We start from the raw sequence: 22,141 nt of genomic DNA, 5'->3' as shown, positions 1-22,141 counted from the left end.
CCCAACTGATGTCTCCAACTGACAGGAGACTGGGTCTCCTATAGACCCATCTCAATTTTATCGCATATTGCCAAAATGTTTGAGTCATTGGTCCAAAAGGATATTCTTAGATCATTCAATAATATTATTATGGAAGAGCAACACGGTTTCCGCCCTGGTCGTTCTACTATCACTAACAGCCTAATTTTTCATAATTATATTTTCAACGCTTTCCAACATCATTCACAGGTGGACGTTATTTACACGGATTTTAATAAGGCCTTTGATACCGTGAACCATGCTGTCTTAGTGAAAATTCTAAAAGATTGTGGCACTGGTGAGCCGCTATTGTCTTGGCTTAAATCCTACCTAGATAACAGATACCAATGGGTTAAACTACCCAATGTTAAATCTAATGTGTTCTTTACCCCCCCTGGTGTTCCCCAAGGTGGACACCTGTCCCCTTTGCTCTTTTCCATCTTCATCAACAGCCTTAGCAAAACACTAAATCACTGTCAAGTTTTATGTTTCGCTGACGACATCAAGCTTTTTATGAAAATAAACTGCATTGAAGACAGTCTTAAACTACAAAGTGATTTAGATAGATTTGTTGCTCTTTTTGTTAAATTAGGTTTGTCACTGAATCTAGGTAAGTGTAAAGCCATGACGTTTACTAGAACCCGCTCTCCATTAACGTTCTCCTAACATATTCATGAACCAATAATTTCTCGCTGTGATGGATTTACGATGGATCTTGGGTTCAAACTCTCCAGTAACCTTGACCCGGGCCTTCATATTGAAATGGCTTGTTGCAAAGCTCTAAGAATGTTGGGTATAATAATGAGATTGTCAAAGGACCTTAACCTAACTTCGTCATTGAAAGTTTTATACTGTTCGTTAGTCCGGCCAATTATTGAATATGGTGCCATTGTTTGGGATCCCCATACTGCCGACAATGCTTGCCGGGTCGAAAGGGTACAGCGTAGGTTCTTGCGATTTACAAGCTTCCTGTTAGGCATCAAATTTCCACCTCATGATTATTCCCCAGTTGCTATTCAACTTAATCTAGCCTCACTGCCAGAGCGCAGGCGCATTATGGGTAGCAAGTTCTTGAATGGACTGTTAGATGGTAGAGTTGATTCCCCAACTTTACTATCCTTAATTAATTTTAAAGTATCCCAACGCTCCACCCGCTCCATTACTACATTTCATGTCCCTTTTTGTTCCACCAACTACTTACTAAATGAGCCTTTAAGGCGTATGATGCATAATGCCAATCTAGACCCCACTTTCTCTTTTAGTTAGCTCTGTCATATTTATTAGTATTGAAATGCATATGTATATTATTAATATTATTGTTATTATTATTTTTTTTTTCCTCTTCCATCTTCTATTTACTTTTCTTTCTTTGTAAACCATATTATTAACTGTTTTTTCTATGTAAAAAAGGGCCTAGCCCGTATATTCCAATAAATAAAATAAATAAATATTCTATTTTCGGATACTATTACGTAAAATATAAAATGTAATTTCACTGTGAGTCCAAATCTGCCTTCCAATGTATAATTCAATTTACAATAGTGTTTTAAATTTGCGCCAATAATGTTATATTATGTATATAGGTACTGTTTATTTGTATACGTACAGAAGGTTTCAAGTCCTTTATAAACATTATAAATTTATTGAAGATTGTAAATACAAATTTGGCATTTAAACTTTGAAGTATAACTTCCGGAGAGTGATGGAAAAAAATTAATCATGAAATCGGCTGTAAGAAAGTTGTTATTGAGCATTCTACGTGGTTTCCAGTATTATTCCAATATCTTTTGATCTTCTATACTATTTTGTAGAAGTTTAGAACGATTGGACGAACATTAACACTCACACACAATTTAAAACTTGTATATAAATATATAAAAATGATGTACTATACCCGCCGTGGAATGAGATGATGACTGCGCGGCAGACCGTTTTGCGTCCGTTTCGCGTAGCCGGTTTTTGATTGGTTCCTCGAAACATCAGTTAACAAAATTGTTTTGCCTGCGCGCAAGTCATCATCTTATTCCGCGGAGGGTATACGCTCCACTTTTTTTTATAATTTTTGTAAACAACACGTATAATACAAAACCTTGTATCAAATATTAATTTTAGGTAGGAATATTATAAGATCTTCTTCTTTTCCTTCGCCTTCTCTCCCAACTATTTGGGATCGGTCCTCAATTTCCACTTACTACGATCCTTAGCATCCTCCTCACAAACACCAGTCATTCTCATATCGCACTCTATAACTTCAAACCATCTCTTTTTCGGTGTTCCTCTTCCTCTTCCTTCTTATATTATGAGATAAACTAATTTTTAACTACAAATACATTCACAATTTTCCCGATTTAGACTATCTATATTTTATCTGCATACATTATTGTAAAAACAATACGTTCATGTGAATCACGTGCTAAATATTTACGTAAAAAAGTTTGCAAAATGTGAAATGGGTGTGGCTGGGGAAATGTACGTTATCGTTTCGCTCAGATGTTCAGAACCTAAAACCACTCGACGTGCAGATATACCGTTGGTAAAGAAAGAGGGATAATATTACCATACTTGTGATGAAGTTTCGGAAATTCTATAAGCTAATATCCTAAATTTATTTTAAAAAATCCCATGATATTATCTATTTTCCTACCAGGCACGCCCATTACAAAATATATACAATCATTTGGATTGCATTTTTTGTTCAACTTAAAATTGTTGCTTATTTATTATTGCGTAGGTAAATGTGATAAAAGTATAATTTTATGTTCTGATTGATTAGCTAATCCAACAACATGTGTAATACATTTAAGACAATTGGATTAATAATGGTATAATTATATAGTTATGATGCAATGGCAATACTACGTACTTAAACGTTATTCATATAACTATATATTATGTGACAATAGTAATGAAGAACTCATGCGCTATTTATCAAAAGATGATTACTTAAATATGAAGTTACAACAACTTTTCGAATATGTGGGTAGTGGTTACAGACAAATTATATTATATATTATTTAGGTACATGATATTATAATTAATTTAAGAGATTAAATCTATTAAATTATTAAATATTATTTGTTTTTTTTTTTTTTTTTTTTTTAAACGCTTACAATTTATTTACATTTATTATTTACAATTAAATACAAATTGTGTGAAACTTGTTTAATAGGTAATACACGTATGAACTTTTTCGATGTTCAAGATATTATTGTAAAAAACAATTCATTAATTATATTTAGTCATGTTAAATGTACAATATTTTTTTAGAAAATTAATAATTATCAATACTATTTATTACAGATATAAATGATATATTGTACTTTTGTTTTAGAAAATATAATAGATAGACATATTTTTCTATCAATAGGTTATGATATATTTCATTGTTACAAAAATATAGCGTCAGTGTTTTTATTTCGGTTCCTTCAAACGCGTTTATTATTTCAACCAAGTGAATTAATAGTACATTACACTATTACAGAATAGATTTAACAATGTCTTGGACATTTCGGCTTATCGTCTCAACATGGCCACTTTGGCGTAAACCATTTTGACTAGGGATGTTTTGAAATAATTGTATGGGATATGGAGGTATATTACAAGACTCAGGGCCTTGCACCTGAATTAACCAGAACCCCTAACACCACTAAATACTCTTAAAAATCAAGCACCCGAAACCCATATATAAGTATATAACCCGAATGATTCTGTTTTCAAAACACCCGTATTAACGGGCCTCGCTATGGCATTGATTTAAGGAGAATCATTTAGGCAATTCTAATCTCGTCGACGCCACCCAAAATCTATGTGTGAGTCGTAAATGATTATTAGTGCAATACTGCGTGTGGCGTCTATGCGGGTCAATTGTAACGATTACCTCGATTTGCATTCTGATAAAATATTCTTTTTTTCCACAACATGTACGAGGGATCGATCAAAGCACATCTTTAAAATTGTATTTAGTTAATTAAATATTTAAGTTGGAAATTCTAAATTTTTTTCAATTTTTATTGCAATTTAAATTATAAAAATTAAAAATGGTGGGTAAGTGGATGTCGCTCTGCTGTACAGTAGGTTACAAGTGGGTCACTATATAATGGATAGTATTAAATTTGAATTCAATGATATAATATCACTGTATAAGAAAAACGATTCTGAGCAGAGACGGTTTGTCAGTCTAGGTATTAGACATACTATATTAGACCTACTATAGGTATACTTATCTATAGTATTAAAAAAAAATAGGTATCAATAATAAATTCCAAATTAATCATATCACAATATCCATTAGGTAACGCGTTATACATCGCGATATATAATAGTATACTTTAGAAGTTTCAAGTACCCACGAATAATATTTTACAATCACAACAAAATAACTAAAATAGTTATTCCAGGTTTTTAATATGTAATTTCGTCCAAATTTGAACTTAAAATGACTATAAAAATAAACAACACTTGCTTCTTCACATAAATTACTATTTTTAGGGCAGTAGGAAAAATCAAACGGCAGTTGACTTTATGTATATGAGCACCTTAAAAAAATATAATTTTTCTTATAGAATGATTGAATTTCTACTGAGTATTTGAAATGTGTGTAATTAGTTATAATGTTATAGTTACTATAATTCTCCAAATTAATTTCATGAAACAAACTTCAGTGTGTTTGCGCAGTAGGTAAAAATCCTTAGAATAAGCCCTGTGTGTAAGTACGTCTTTTTTATGTTCAACACAAGGAAAATTGATACTTTGATTGTTGCCAAAAAAGTCATCAATTGTCATTAAAAAAACATAATTGTTTTCACAATACTTGACAAATGATTTTTCAACAGCGATCAGTAATCTATATAAAAACGCATTTGGATAGTAGTTGTGTAGTACACCAGGTAGCAGTTACAGTCACGATTGTACCAAACCGAAACATTTGAGAGCCATACCTCCACACCCCCCCACCACCAGTCTATCGTTTCCAGTACTGTATATCTTAGTCCGTGGACTGGGCGTCAACTTTGGGGGTAGGTCGGGATCGGAATTCATGCCGAGCGAATATTCTATAGAGGTAATATTTTCGGACGTGACTTTTTTCCAATTTTTCGAAAAACTCCGAAAATTATTTTGCCACTAACAATCTAATCGATGTGGTTTTTAATTAAATATGTTTGTAACTTTTATATAATATATGCGTCATAATAAAACTATGTTTCTAAGTTCATATTTATGTTTTCACATCTTCTGAGGGTCGCTTGAGACACATGCGTTTTTTTTTTTTAAACTCTAATTTTTCCAGCGTCACGACAAGTATACACAAATTCGTTCACTGCGTTTTACGTGTTAAGGTGCTAAGCCCTGTTACAAGTGTACCTAGTTTAATTTATATAGGAAGGTACTATTTTAAATGCAAATAAGTATAGGTCTGTATATTTTTTTTTAAATAATTAGCAAACAGATTTTGTCAGAATTTGACTATTTTACTAGTGCATATGCATTATACATAGTACGAGCTTTAAGTGTAAATTATAAAATTCAAAATATTTTATTAAGATACATTGTTTTCGTAATATTTGGTTTAATAATTTTTCGGTACTTTTTATCTGTACCAAATGTCAATCGTTTTATACAGGATAATGTCGTTATCTACCACCAATGATTCCATCGGATGTGGTGTCTTATAATACCTACCAGGAACTGAAACAAATAAAAATTTATTGGCCAGATTTCAGTAAATTGTATTCAAAATTCCGAAAGTTAGATCATCGTTTTCCTATCAGTTGCGTAGTTGCATGCCTATAAAAAATATATACATTTATAATTGCGATAAAAAGCATTTCAACTGGAAAGTCAAATAACATTTTCATGAGCTTTTGAAGTTCAAACTTTTACAGCATTAGATATTCACTCGATTTTTCGTGTAGCGATTTCCTTATGTAAGTTGTTGTAACTCAAAAACGAATAACCGTTGACAGACTCTTCAAATTTGCACCATATTATGATTATTTTATCAATTCCTATACTTGATAACATTTTCAAACTATTTTGAATCATTTTGAGCTATTTATAGGCATTTTAAATTTAAAATTTTTTTAGTTTTTCTGTTTCTCTAAATATCAATACAATTTTATTTGTTGGGTCAAAAAGTGTAAAATGTAATACAAGTTCGAATTTTGACAAAATCCATCAAATTTAAAATTTAAAATTAATTTTGTAATTAACTTATAAAATGTTCAACTTGTATAGCTAAGGATTAAAATTTTAAAACAAAGTTCCACATAAGTAGATTATTTTGTACCCAAAAATTCTAAAAGTATAAAATCACAGTTTTTTTTATACTTATTTTATGTTCAAATTTGGTCGAAATTATATATTTAAACGTAGAAGAAAGATTTTAGTTCTGTGTTATATTTTAAAAATATTATTCGTAAGTACTTGAAACTTCTAAAGTATATTCCTAATTATTATATACAAAATATTATATGATAATGAACAAATAATACCGTTTCGCTACCGTTTTAATAAGAACAACATAAATATAATGTAAAATATTCTAGGCTAGATAAATCCTGGGCTAATCCTAGCAAATCCTATTCTGGACTAACCATCTCCACTCAGAATCATCATTTGTATACAATGATATTATATGATTGAATTAAAATTTAACACCATCCACTTGTAACCTACTGTACAGCAGAGCAACATTCACTTACCTGTTTTTTTTTTTTTTAAATGCAGGTACATTTTTTCTATTTAATGGTGTTATTTTAATTGAACAACTTGCAGGTATTTGTATATTATAATTTAAATTAATTTTAATTATAGAACAATTCACAAATATACACTGCAATTATAAGCTACAACGGTTTTGGATGGCTTTTGGTACTAACATAACAATGCATTCAAATATATTTTTACTTATAACATCCCCCCTCTCATTTAAAAATTCTTCGGCACGCCACTGGTCCCATAATATTACTTAATATATTGGGTGTTGACCGTTTGAGCAAAAGTACATGTTTTATCCAAAAACGGTCATAAGTCAAATTATCACTCCTTTTTAGTCTATATGAGCATGAGCACTAGTTTACCTTAGCATTACCATAGGTTAAGTATAGCGTGGATAATAACCAATGATTATTGATTCGTGTAAGACGAGGAATGAAGAATGATTTGTAAAGGAAAAAGAAATAAATCAATCATTTCTATTTTCCATGTGTATATGATAAACAGTGTTGGGAATAGATAACTAATAATTTATCTAGATAAAGATAAAGATGACTGTAATAATTTTTATCTGGATACAGATAAAGATAATTATACTAAATTTTATCTAGATAAAGATAAAAATTAGTACATTTTTATCTAGATAAATATGGAATAATTTCATGTTTAATTTTGAAAATATTCAGGATAACCTACTTGAGTCTACACGTAAAAAAAAATACATAATTTAAAATTTTTTAAAGCAGAGGACAGAGGTCATACAGATCGATTAAGCGATAACTGAAATACCGGGAATTCTAATAGGGTTTTATAAATATTAAATTGTTATAAATTACAATTATTATAATATTATTATGCTTGTGAGTCCAATATCCATGAATGTTGGTTTATTTTTGTCGGTTTAAAACAATAATTATTTTTCATACTTTGTACACAATTCTATGAAACGGATATCAGCTAATGAGACCATCATCATTCGATGGTGGCCGGCGGGTAGCAGGGATAGATGTTTTTGCTTTTACTATTATTAGTGGTTCTTACAATCTTACCTACTACATGCCCGATGCCCATTACATATTTCTATTTTTTGGTTTTCTCAATGTTTACGATGTAAAACTCCAGACTAACAATGGATATTAATAAATATTAAAATCATCGTATTATAATGCATATGACCAAACGTGTTTTCTATGTAATAGATGAAAAATAGAAAAATGTAAAAATAAAATAATAAAAATATTTTCAATTTTCAATTTTTTTTTTTAGTTCATTTAAATAAATTATCTATATAAGTACCTACTCATAGATAACTAAAATTTTATCGATATGAAGATAAAGATAACTGAGTAGAAATTTATCTAGATATTTCCCAACACTGATGATAAACGAAAAGTTATACCAAAATAAATAAGAATCTTAATAACATAAGTGGCGTCGAAATGACGGAATGTTACTATATTATATTATAATATATTTCTATGAATGACATCACTTCATTATATTAAAATTTCTAAATGCGCGAAGAACTACAGTTTACAATGCGTTTATCTCATTAGGAAATTATTTATTAAAGCAGCGTAATGCATGAACTCGTTATTTACAATTGATTATGAATGTCTTATGATATTTATGCACTTGAATTAGGTACTATACCTATCCTATATATGTCTTAGAATGTCTTAGTTACTATCATGTGCTGCAGCCATACAGGTATTGGATGTTATTACTAAACAAGTAGTACGTATATGACAGTTAAGTAACAAAAAATAAAATATATTCAAAAAAATCCTGAAAAATGTAAGTAGTTTCTTTTGCTTAGAACACATTTCTCTAAGTATTACTTTAATTTTGAAAAATGTGCATTACTATCAATATTTATTAGGCTATAATAAACCTTACACATAATAATAATATGTACTTTATCAATTTATCATACATATTATTTCAGTTCAAATTAGACTCTGAATTGTATTATTGTGAAAAAAAACCTTATGATTAGGGGTATGAAAAGCAGGTATTGAAAAATTCTATGAAAATGTACTTATGTATTTCTTTTTGATATTTTCATTACTAAACTCAATAATTCAAATTCAAAAAGTGAAAAATCACAAGTTTTAGAGCTGAATATTGGACATTGAAAATAAAATATCGAAAATCGACTCCTATAAAAGCCTAGATAACTTTTTCTAACACTATTTTAGATTTTCATTGTTTTGAACTTACCTATAATCCAATTACAAAATTCGATTTCAGAGAAGTTTTTAATCATAATATGTATACATTTGTATTATTATAGTATGCATCGATTTACTATGGATATATTATGATGATGAAAAATATATAATCCTTAAATTTTAAATTATTACTCATAACATAGTCATGACAATAAGATATACTTACAATCTCAAAATCCTTTTTCACTTATTAAAATAGCCCTTATTCATAATAATTAAATTAATTCTTAATTTTGTCTAAAATATTAATAAAAATTGTACATATTATTATTTATTGCTATTCCAGACTTAAAATGGATGCGACTTACAAAGAAGAAAAACCACTCAATCCAAGATCAAAAGCTAATATTTTTGAAATTATAACCTATGGGTAAGCTTTTAACAAAACTTTATTGTTTAATTATAATTTATATTATGAGAGAATAACCCGTAGATTATTAATCTAAAACGCACAAAAGGCTGCGCGTTAGCCTCTCGACGGACTCGACAACTGACAACACCGCCGCTCGGCCGTACTCACTCTACGATAGCATGAGGGGGAGGGTCCCGCGCCAACAAGACCGACCCACCATCTAGAGGAGTTTACATATATAATCTATTTTTAACCTATTGTTAAATGATTTCCGTAATATATCTAAGAAAATGGACCATTTTTAATCAAAGAAACCTAGAGTGTAACAGAAAGAACTGATAGAATTTTAGTACCTACATATTAGTAAAATTATAAATTAAGTAAATTAATATCTATTAATATAATAAACTAATAAATTGTGTATTAATCTATTTTTGGAATTTGATTTAGATATGCTTATTTTTAATTATAGGTATTTAAAAAAAATGTGAATTTAAAAGGAACAAAATGAATTATAATGTCATTCGTATTTGTCAATTATTTCTGTTACACTCTCCAGGCACCTATGTAAATGCTGATCACCAACTTTTGTAACTTACCTACCTAATTCATTTTGGTAGGCACTATCTTTTCATTCCTAAATTTTACCAATATATCATCCATCTTCCCCATTCTGACAGGAGTCGTCCAGAGAGTTTATCTATTATAATATACAGTTGCAGATCTGATAATCACCTCCTACGCCTCAGTAGCACAACTATTTTGCAGTTAATAAAAAATAATAAATATATATACTTAATAATCACATAAAAATTACTAAAAACCTAACATAAATAGCTTGCTATTCTAGAAAATTCCTGGTTCTCTAAATGTAAAATATTATAAGTTAATAATGACTAATCCTATTCACTTAAACATGGTGGTGTCCCTCTGGTCATCCTAAATGATCAAGTTATTATAAGTTTCCAGTGTCCATTATTAAGGATTTAATCTTGATAGACGTCTGACTTAGCCGGTCCATAACAAAAACAAAAATCTCTCTACCCGTATCCAGGTAAATATTAGGTATATCTCAATTTTAATACTAAAGTGAGTATCTATAAATCCTTACTCATAACCGTTTGGAGCAAAGGCATCCAATCATTAATAGCTGCATAATTATCCGACGTTAACAAGATTTTAACCTTTCAATAAATATAACATTACCACCTTAAGAATATATTTAAAAAAAAACCTCCTTTTTGTGTGACTTTTACAATATTTCCTAATAGCACTAATGCTAAAATATTACTTCCCTACTTATTAAAAGACATTCATAATTAAACAATTAAATAAGCTATTTAATATAGGAATATCTAAAAATGAAAATTGTGTTGAATGATACATATCCTTTTAACATATTTTTATTGTTTAAAGGTGGATTTTAAAATTTATCAAAAAAGGATTAAAAAAAGAATTCGATTTGGCTGACTTATATAATATTTTGGATGGTGATTCGTCAGCTTTATTGGGAAATAAATTACAAAAGTAAAGAGTTAACTATCTATGTATTTAAACACAAATTTTAATCAATATATTAGAAAGTATTAAACATTTTTTTTTTTTGATTAATTTTTTTCTAGATATTGGGATGATGAATTAATAAATGCAAAAACTAATAACCGGAAGCCTAGTTTTCTCAAGACGCTATTTAAAATGTTTGGCACAAAGTTTATAATTGCTGGACTTATTTTGACGATATTCCAGCTTATTTTAAGGTAGGTAATGGTTTAGAATATAATTTATTGTCAGTACCTATCAAAAATATAATAATATAATAATACCATATAAAGATATAAACTTTTTTTTTATTTATATTAAGAGGACGTCGCGCCGCTATAATGTTGTCTCCGTCTTACACACGTACGACATAGCAAATTTTCGGTCACCAGTTTTAATAGTTTTCTGTAGGTTTTGATAGTAGAAGGAATTTACCTATGATCAAATTTATAGGTAAGAACAATATCTGTGTTATCTAGTTGGTTTTTACGATATTACGATATTTAAATTAATTAGTCAAGTGAGTTATGAGTATGTAAAATATTATAATTGAAAAATACTCATAATTCTCTCAACAATAAACATATCGTAAAATACCAACGACAGTACACAGATATTACCTAAAGTTTGATAATAGGTAGATCAATTCGCTCTTATATCAAAACCATAGAAGCAATTTCAGTTTTTAACTTGGAGGGGCTTAACATATTCAAATGAAACAGACCCGCGGGGAGCTCCACCCCCACACCATCAATTCAAGTACCACAATCATATTTGTCTCACCACTTTCTTACATTTAATATATTAGAATACATTTATTAATAAAACTTAAAATATTTGTATTAAAACAAATAACAACATTTAGGTATTTATATGTTATAATAATCTAACATCTTGTTGGTGCACTGGCTCATTTCCATATTCCATTTTTAAATTTTAGAAAAAAATGTCTTCAAACAACGTTTACTATATTAAGTACTAGATTAGATAATTAATGAAGGATTTAATATTTCAATTTAAATACACATTTTTAGAGGGGCTAATTTTAATATTGGAGAAGCTAAGCCCCTCCAAGTACCCCCCCCCCCCACCCAAATTGCTAATATGATCAAAACTAACAGCACACTATTGAAACTGGTGAATGAAAGTTTGTTATATCATATGTGTGTAAGGTGGAGACAATATACGCGGGTACGATGTTCTCTTAAAGCCTCGGTATTTGCATGGACCATTAACTTGTATTTTTTTTAATTATTATTTATTTACGAGTATATGTTCTATAATTTGTAAAAATATTAATTATTAAGATAACTATAGTTATTGTTCCTTGTTATTTTTGTTAAATAGCATAGGCATTTCAACTATGGTAGGACTAATAATCAATCATTTTGAAACTAATACGTCATCTTTTAATCAAAATCCAGTTGGAGTATATTTAGCAATCGGATTAATTTCACTTTTGTTAATAAGAGCAATTATCTATAACTACATCGCCATGTCAATTTTACATTTATCGATGAAAATGCGCGTAGCGACATGTGATCTGATTTACAATAAGGTAGGTTGGGTAATATTATACTTGAACTTTGTATGTTACTTATATAAACATAGGTAAAATATTACATAATATTTGACAATATAATTTATTTTATTAGGCATTGCGGCTCAAAATAAATTCCCTGGATCCGAGCACAACTGGACATATAATAAACTTAATGTCAAACGATGTTAACCGATTTGATGTGTCTGTAATATATTTACCTTTTTTATGGCTCGGCCCTTTGGAGACAATTGTTTCGATTTTTTTTTTGTGGCAAGAAGTAGGTGTATCATCAGTTATAGGAGTGGGCACGTTACTCATATTTATACCATTACAAAGTTAGTAAAAAATAATTCAAATGTTGGTTAATATTCATATTGACTGTTATTTCGATTTATGTTATAGTCTGGTTGGCGTCGAAGACATCTATTATTCGATTACAAACGGCAAACCGAACCGACGAGAGGGTTCATTTAATGAATGAAATAATATCGGGATTACAAACAATCAAGATGTATACTTGGGAACCATTTTTTGATAATCTTACAAGACAATTAAGAAAGTAATTTATTAAAAAAATAACTTAAATTAAATAAACAAAATAAAAATATTTTGGTTGATTGTAGGAAAGAAATGACCAAAATTATTGAATCGTCATACATAAAACGTATTTTGTCGTCGTTCTTTATATTTAACACAAGAATCGCAGTGTTTGTAAACATTTTTTCATATGTTCTGCTTGGAAACTATATAACCGCATCAAAGGTAATGTAGTACCTACCTACCTATCCTAATAATTATATTATGATACTATTATAGGTAAACCACTTACATCATAATTCACGGTTATCTTATCTACCTAATACATTTTTAAATTTTTGGGGCCTGGTGCGGCGTGACTAGTAGCCACAGTCAAAAATGTGTGCTGAGGTCAAGCATCGTCCACCGTCGCTAGCTCCCAGATGATTGACCACCGGGTCTTTAGTAACGAATTATCTCCCCACACACACATACGTTTTTCTAAAACCAACCGTAAACTTCTAACAAAATGCTAATAGCCACGATGCTTTAGTTCAATAAAAAAAAATATATGTAGAAGTTTTAGTTTTTTTTTATTGATCCAGACTCTAGACTCATTTTGTAACAATGACCATTAGCTATTGTGGAGGTTACGGTTGTAATAGTTTTGACGGTACACTTAGGCCATATTGGGTGATTTTTACAATTTATTATGGGGTAGGGTACTGTAGGTTTTTGGTAAACACGTGTGTTTGGTTTAGCAGAATTTCAAATTGGGCACCCGTAGGTTACTGTCATGCCCAGTTGGAGGGTGGTGGCCTCTCTCTCTAGACAGTTACCTGTCCAGAGAGAGGAGCCGCCCGTGGTCGAGATTCAAACCGGTTACGGTACGCGTCAGAACCGACGTCTGCTCGACCATTTCGTCCGCTATATAGAAGTTTATTCAATTCTATTATACAAAATAATGTGGTCTTATAATAATTACAATAATTATAATTATACCATAAGGAGAAGAATTATTCTTCTTCTTTTGGTATTCGACCCTTAAGGTTGGTTTAGCAGTTGGATATGCGCTCTCCGCTCTTCTCTGTTCTCAGCTAGCATTTTAAGTTCGGTCTAGCTTGCTAGCCTAGCCTCAGAAATCATTTGTTTGACAAATGAAGTTCTTGGACGTCTTTGGCTCCTTTTACCTTTACTTTTCCTTTCTATTATTCTATAGATTAACTAATTTTCGTGCCTCAATGTGTGACCCATCATGTTCCATCGTCTTGTTCTAATGGCTTTAAGTTCTCTCTCGACTCTCTCTGCGTTCATATATTTCATGAACTTTTGTCATGTCTGCTTTTTGGCACATCGTAACTTTAGTTTTTTGCCAGTTGATAATAAAATTATATTTTTGAAAGCATCTCGTCATTTCCTCCAGTGATTTTTCCAGATCATGCTCATTATTAGTTAGGAGAGCAATATCGACAGCGAATCTTAAGAAGGATATTATTACTCCGCCCACTTTTATGCCTAATTTATTTCTGAGAAGTGTTTCTCTAATTTCTTTAATAGGCTGTTCGATATAGATATTAAATAAAGTTGGCGAGAGTGGACAACCTTGTCTTACACACTTCCTAATTATCGCTGCCTTTGTTTTGTCCATTGTCCATTGTCTTTGTTTTATTGTAGCTGATTGGGCTTTGTATGAATTATATATTATCCATCTATATATAGTCAGCCCCGATTCCTTCTAAAGTATAGAATAGCTCTTTCCACAGTACCTTATCAAAAGCCTTTTCCAAATCTATAAACGCTATCAATGTGTCTTTATTAAATTCTATTTGTTTTTCTATCGATATTATTAAGCTTAATATTGCCTCTCTAGTACCTTTGTTTCTTCTGAACCAGAATTGGTCAACACTTAACTCTTTTTCTACTATGTAGAATTTCTATTAATATTTCTACTTTTATTTTTATTAGGATTTATAATAACTAGGAATCTTATAATAACCGAATATATCTTGATATAACCTGATTAAGCTTAAACATCTAAAAAACTTTAAGTGTAAAATATCGTATCATTAAATCATGAAACTTTTAATAACATGTAATAACGTGCGTTACACGTCTCTCCTCGGGAAAGTCTCAATATTCGTAAGGAAGGATTAGAGTATATTAGAGTCGTAACATCACTCACTACTCCACCATAATTTATATTATTGTAATTTTGTACTTAAAAAATTATTAAATAAACGCACAACATAACCAAGTACATCAAGTATTCCTTTCTGCGTTGATGTATATATCAACGTCATTTAGAACAGTACAGTGTCAAGGAACCTTTATACATAAATGCGTTAGACGTAAATTAACAAAATCAGTAGATAACATAAAACAAATAAAATAAATAATAAATAATAATAAATAAGATAAACATGTGTACAAAAGATTATAAATCAAATTTTAAAAAATAGTAAAATAATTAAGCTGGTGTCATCCTAGTCTGACAGCGTAATATGGTACTATTGGGAGTTGTAGGTCAAATTCTTCCTTGTCAGAAATTAGAAACTTCTATTCCGTCTTTGATAACTGGCATGATGTCGTCCATAGTCTTTTGTATAAGAAGTTGGCCACCTTGAACAGTTTGAACAGGTCGTGGTCTGAACTTGTCCACAATCACAAATTGTATAATGTGTATTCATTAGAAATAAGGCCTCATTTCGCTGATTCTCCTTGGACCACTCTACGCCTGATCTTAGTCGGTTTATTTTTCACCACACTAGCCACTCCAAATTATTCTCTGCAGGTAGGTGTTCGGCTGGTTTCATTGTCTGATATTTGAATTAATATTCATTACCTATATATTTAGATACTTAATTCATAATATTGTATAATACTTTAATTTATTCTTATACAATTATATCGATTCAATATGGTATCGTATTATGTAATCAGTAAATAAATAAATAATACAACATCATCTCGTAATTCTTAATTTCATTTAATTTCATATTTTTTTTAAATTAAGGTATTTGTTATAACATCATACTATAACATTTTGCGATCGTCGTTAACATTACTTTTCCCACCAGGGATAAGTCTAGCTGCTGAATTACTAGTTTCAATCAAAAGATTTGAGGTATGAAAAATAATTAAATAAAATATACGTCATTTTTATTTATATTATTTAATAATAATTTTAATTAATTAAAAGGATTTCCTATTACGCGAAGAGAAGGATAAACGACCAATAAGTCAAAAAAAAACTACTACTATTATGTTGGAAAAATCAAGTAATGGTATTGAAATGCCAAATAACAATAGTAGCAATCAAAATGATACTGATCAATTAAGTAATTCTGGTATAGTTGTATCAAATGCAACTGCTAAGTGGTCAAACACTCAAACCGATAATACATTAGACAATATCAATTTAACTGTAAAACCAGGTCGTTTGGTTGCAATAATCGGTCCAGTTGGAGCTGGAAAAGTATAAATAATATAAATAGCCTAACTTATATAACCATTTTTCATCTTTTACGCAACCATTACATTTCATAGAGTTCGTTAATACAAGCAATTTTACAAGAGTTACCACTTTCTGAAGGAAACATTTCACTGCGTGGAGTAGTGTCTTACGCATCACAAGAACCATGGTTATTTGCAGGTTCTGTAAAACAAAATATTTTATTTGGTTCACCAATGGATAAGGATCGTTATAAAAGGGTAAACTGTTTCATATAATTTAAAATTACAAACCAAAATACTAATTTAGTATTTATTTTCTTGTTTGTTTGTGACTTAGGTTATACAAGTTTGTGCATTGAAAACTGATTTAGAACAGTTGACATACGGTGATAGAACAATAGTAGGGGAAAGAGGAGTTTCTCTTAGTGGTGGACAAAGAGCAAGGATCAATTTAGCAAGGTAATGAGTTTATTTATTCTTTGAAAAATACTTAAATAAGTACTATTATATGGTTTAATATAGAGCAATATACAAAGAAGCAGATATTTATTTATTGGATGATCCTCTGTCAGCAGTTGACACTCGTGTTGGAAAGCATTTATACGAAAAATGCATAAAAAATATTTAAACATATTTATTTAATATCCTATCCGACATCAGTAATTTAATTATTTTAAAATGTATAGATTACCTTAAAGAAAAGACTTGTATACTCGTAACCCATCAAATTCAATACTTAATTAATGTAGATCAAATTGTTTTGATGGAAAATGTAAGTATAATATCACATTCTGTCATTATATAACATTTCATAAATGCAGAACGATAACATTTCTACTTTTTATATCATATTCTGTATTAGGGAAAAGTGGTAACAGAAGGTTCTTATAAAGAACTTCAAACTTCTGGTTTACACTTCACTAAATTGCTCGAATCATCTACCGAAACAGCAGTTTTACCCGGTAATGATAGTAAAATGGATAAATCAAGCAATAATAATATAGCGCGTTCCATATCGTATATTCGGCGAGAGTCTATCTTAAGTGTTGCGTCATCAATCGAAGAAATCAAATTTAGCGAAATTATAACTGAACCTGTGGAAGAAGCTGAAACCCGATCTTCGGAAAACATATCATCAAATATTTATATGTCATATATTTTTGCTGGTGGTCATTTGTGCAAAGTTATAGGTTTAATATTGGTATGTATTTGTACGCAAGTCCTTACATCAGGTGGAGATTACTGGATAACGTATTGGTAAGTGCCTAATTTTCAACTCATAAATTATCTGAATATTCCTATAAAATGTTGGTTTGTTTTTAGGGTAAATTTAGAAGAACGTGTGTTTGGTGCAACCAAACCGATCAGTCAAAACAACTCTACCACAGTTGATTCTTCTGTAGAACAGATGCAGTGGATTGTATCAAGGAATACTTGTATCATTGTCTTTGCTGCATTAACGATCTTAATCGTATTAGCTACCTTAGCGGAATCCACTTTATTAGTATCTGTATGCACTACGGCATCAACGAATTTACATAATGAAATGTTCCATGCTATTACAAGATCAACAATGAATTTTTTAAATAAAAATTCATCAGGTAAAAAAGTATTTTTTTTCAATTTTTTTTTCTAAGTATTTTAATTGTAATTTTATTTATATTAGGGCGAATTCTTAATCGTTTTTCAAAAGATATAGGACTAATTGATGAAATATTGCCTAATGTATTAGTCATTGTTATTCAGGTAAAATATAATAATATTGATTTTATATTTAAATATAGTTATTTGTATTCTTTATTACACTTTATTAGATTGGTTTGATGGTTATTGGGATGTTTGTGGTTGTGGTAATTGTCAATCCTTATTTAATCATTCCAACAATAATTGTAATGATGGTTTTTGTTAAAATGAGATATGTTTACATGACTTCAACTCGTAATATTAAACGTCTAGAAGGAGTTAGTAAGTTACACAATTTACAATAATTAGGTACTGTATTGAAAATATAAGGTACCCATTAAGTTCGCCTACTTTCAGAATCTGTATACAATTTAAAGCTATAAAATCACTTAATTTTTTTTTCTAAACAACTTAGCTCGGAGCCCTATATATACTCACGTGAATGCATCTATCCTAGGACTGACTACAGTAAGATCATTTGAAGTAGAACAAATTCTTTCTAAAGAGTTTGCCATCCACCAGGTAATATTATATGAGATTAAATAATCTCATATTAAAATATTTCATGTATCATGACCTATTTATTAAAAATTATTTTTAGGATTTACATTCATCGGCGTGGTATTTATTTATTGCTTTGGGGAAAGCATTTGGATTTTGGTTGGATATAATTTGCCTATTATTTATAAGTTCTGTAACGTTTTACTTTATATTTATTGATAATGGTAAGTTTATAAAATTTTTTTTTTTTTATTCAATATTCATAAAAAGTATATATTTATATATTGGAAGTCTTTTGTCAAAGAATACCGATGCAATTGTTTTGAAAACTATTAACATAATAATATTTATTTTACATAATCGTTAAGTGATCGAAACAATATTTTTTAAAACAATTAGATTTTACTATTTTGATCGCTATCGGTTTTTTAAGCCATTAGTTTTCTGGATGACAACATAAATTTTAATTCCCATATTCCTAATCTGAATATTTTAGTCTAAGAAAATTCTTAACATGTAATTCTTAAAATAATGATAAAGAAATGTTTTTATAACACTGGAATATTAATAGTAGGTAGTTATAATCAACTGTTTCACAAATTAAATTGTGTTGCATTCAAAACTAATTAAGAGATCGTTTCGATAATTTAAACATAATTTTAGATACCTATGGCGGAAATGTCGGGTTAGCTATTACACAATCAATTGGATTAACTAGTTTGTTCCAATGGGTAATTGTACAGTCTGCGGAATTGGAAAACCAAATGACGTCTGTCGAAAGAGTTTTAGAATATTCAAATGTACCACAAGAACCACCTCTTGAGTCGCATCCAGGTAATAATACTGTTTGTATACACTAATATATTATGAAATGCTGAAAAATTAATTTACAGCTTAGTATTATTTGTATATATAAATAAAATGATTTATAATATTATTTTAGACAAGAAACCATCAATAACATGGCCACAGGAAGGTCAAATTATATTCAAAACATTTTATCTGCGTTATGACCCAGATGCACCGTTTGTTTTGAACAATTTGAATATTAACATTGCACCTGCAGAAAAAGTAAAATGAAAAATTAGATAATAATAAGATTAATAATTTAACTCCAGATTATACCTAATCATATATATAATGCTATTTATTGTCTTTAAATTTTAACACAAAAATTGTTTTTGGTACAGAAAAAAATAAAAAACAAGTTAATCTGTCCGCGACATTATGTTATATATTATATATTATATGCTGGTAGAAAATACCATAGTGGATTGTTAATCTGTGTTTCAGAATATTTTTTGTAATAAATTGTATTAATAGTTTTGTGTTTATTAAGGTTGGGATTGTTGGGAGGACTGGAGCAGGAAAATCATCTTTGATTGCAGCGTTATTTAGATTAGCTTTTAACGAGGGTAACATAATTATCGATAGTATAGAAATACACGAATTGGGATTACACGACTTGCGTTCCAAAATTTCCATCATACCTCAAGAACCAGTTTTGTTTTCAGGAACAATAAGAAACAATTTAGATCCATTTGATGAATACCCAGACCATGTCCTTTGGAAAGCTTTAGAGGAAGTAAACATTTTGTTTTAAATACCTACTTCCATATACATAATATTGATACATTAAACTTTTTAAACATTAAAAAATTATTCAATTATTATTAATTTACATACTTATCTATAATTTTAAGGTGGAACTCAAATACGTAGTAGAAGATTTGTCAAATGGTCTAAACTCAAAAATTTCAGAAGGAGGATCTAATTTTAGCGTTGGTCAAAGACAATTAGTATGCTTGGCTAGAGCAATTATACGAAATAACAAAATTCTCGTGTTAGACGAAGCCACTGCAAATGTCGATCCACAGTAAAAAAATTTAAATTTGAATTTAAAAATATTACAACTTGTCAATTATTTACGAATACTAAAATTATGTTCCTATTTCCATATTTTAGAACTGACTCTTTAATTCAAAACACTATACGAAATAAATTTTCTAAGTGTACTGTATTAACGATTGCCCATCGCTTGAATACAGTGATGGATTCTGACAAGATACTTGTAATTGACGCTGGGACAGTTGTTGAATTTGATCATCCACATAATTTATTGAAAAATGAAAATGGATTTTTCTACAAAATGGTAGCACAAACTGGACAAAACAATGCTCAATCTTTGCACAGTATAGCTTAGGAGGTATTTATTTTCACTTAAAATTATTATTAGTGTATTGTATTTCATAAATTTATTTTTTTTATAATATTTAAAGAGTTACAATAACGTACACAATATGCCAAGCGAGCATCGATTGACAAGTATTAACGAAGATGAAAACTAAATATTAAGATCTTAAATGTATGAATTACAATTGTATACTATATTATATAGTTATGTGCGTATAATCAAATAGATACTAATTGCAAATTTACATTATAGTATTATACAATAAATTATAATAGACATTAAAATTGGTCTTTATTTATTTTATAACTAATTAGAAATAACAGTTGCATAAAAATGTTTTTTTTTTTATTAATATTAAAATCTACAAGTGAACGAAGGTTGACAAGTATTACCCAAAAAGACGATTCAATTTAGTTAGTAAATACATAATATCATTAATATTATTTTAGATTTCAAACCAAGTACACGATAACATTTTTACTCTTTTTCAGTTTTTGATCTATTCATATAGCCATAATGGGTGAATTTTGATTTTTTTAAATTTTTTTTTAATTACTGTTGAGATATATTTTTAACTAGATAAAAAACATGAAAATGTAAATAAGGTTCCGTATAAACGTTACTAGTGTAAGTAATTTTAAAAAAAAAATTGTGCGTAAATTCATAATAATTTTTTATAATTTTCCAAAGTTTGAAATTTTGCTAATTATTTTTCAATAAAAATTGATAAAACAATTTAATTTCATGGCTGACATTTGAAAATTTAATAGAAGATTCCCCACAAGTTAGTCAGCAGCAGACCAGTATTCACGTGTCATACTTTTTTAATTTTGAGGGTGGTTTCGGATAGAAAATTAGATTTAGTTGCCAGTTGGTACTTGTTAGAGACTAACATTTTAAATTCCCATTATTTTTCAAATATTTTAAGCAATATAAAAATTTTTAAAAAAAAACGATTTTTGTTATCATTTTGTTGTAATTAAAAAATATTTTCGAGTGGATTTTAAACTGTTACGTATATTATTATATTTTATATGCACAATGAAATTTCCAAAAGATTTAGATTAATTGTATGCTTTGGTCTTATTTATAGCATATACCGTATTATTATATATTTTAGTTAAATAAATCAATATTAATAATATGCACGTTAACAGCAATATATTTATATGATAATAGACTAACAGTGGCCATCTCCGCTCAAAATGGTTTTTTGTAGGTCTGCAATGACTTATCACTGAATTCAAATTTAATATATTACAGTGACTTGCTCAATGACTATAATAATATGTACACTCGACTCTTAAGTCTTACAACTGTAGAGCAGAGCAGAAATAAAAACTAATTAAATTGGAAACTGAAATTGTCCGTAAACAGCTCAAAACAAATCAAAA

The 22,141-nt window shown here is 29.2% G+C and overlaps 2 protein-coding genes across 2 annotated transcripts; both read left to right on the top strand.

The window, feature by feature from the left end:
* Window positions 1-726: 726 nt before the first annotated feature.
* LOC107884763 lies at window positions 727-1,284 on the top strand. Its single transcript, XM_016807553.1, has one exon. The coding sequence runs from the start codon at window positions 727-729 to the stop codon at window positions 1,282-1,284; it is 558 nt and encodes a 185-aa protein (XP_016663042.1).
* A 7,058-nt stretch (window positions 1,285-8,342) lies between these two features.
* Window positions 8,343-21,043, top strand: LOC100160192 (probable multidrug resistance-associated protein lethal(2)03659). The gene is made up of 26 exons (XM_016807555.2): window positions 8,343-8,529; window positions 9,253-9,336; window positions 10,735-10,845; window positions 10,941-11,075; window positions 12,205-12,415; window positions 12,513-12,735; window positions 12,803-12,959; window positions 13,024-13,162; window positions 15,930-16,040; window positions 16,116-16,391; window positions 16,463-16,627; window positions 16,707-16,828; window positions 16,892-16,989; window positions 17,056-17,141; window positions 17,232-17,626; window positions 17,693-17,970; window positions 18,036-18,115; window positions 18,184-18,334; window positions 18,468-18,574; window positions 18,654-18,777; window positions 19,217-19,387; window positions 19,497-19,624; window positions 19,893-20,138; window positions 20,257-20,429; window positions 20,519-20,759; window positions 20,833-21,043. The coding sequence occupies exons 2-25, from the start codon at window positions 9,260-9,262 to the stop codon at window positions 20,754-20,756; spliced, it is 4,002 nt and encodes a 1,333-aa protein (XP_016663044.1). The 5' UTR covers window positions 8,343-8,529; window positions 9,253-9,259; the 3' UTR covers window positions 20,757-20,759; window positions 20,833-21,043.
* Window positions 21,044-22,141: the final 1,098 nt, after the last annotated feature.

This window comes from Acyrthosiphon pisum, chromosome A2, assembly GCF_005508785.2.
Source record: "Acyrthosiphon pisum isolate AL4f chromosome A2, pea_aphid_22Mar2018_4r6ur, whole genome shotgun sequence".
In the NCBI taxonomy this organism is placed as follows: Eukaryota; Metazoa; Arthropoda; class Insecta; order Hemiptera; family Aphididae; genus Acyrthosiphon; species Acyrthosiphon pisum.
This window is presented reverse-complemented; position numbering and strand designations above follow the sequence as displayed.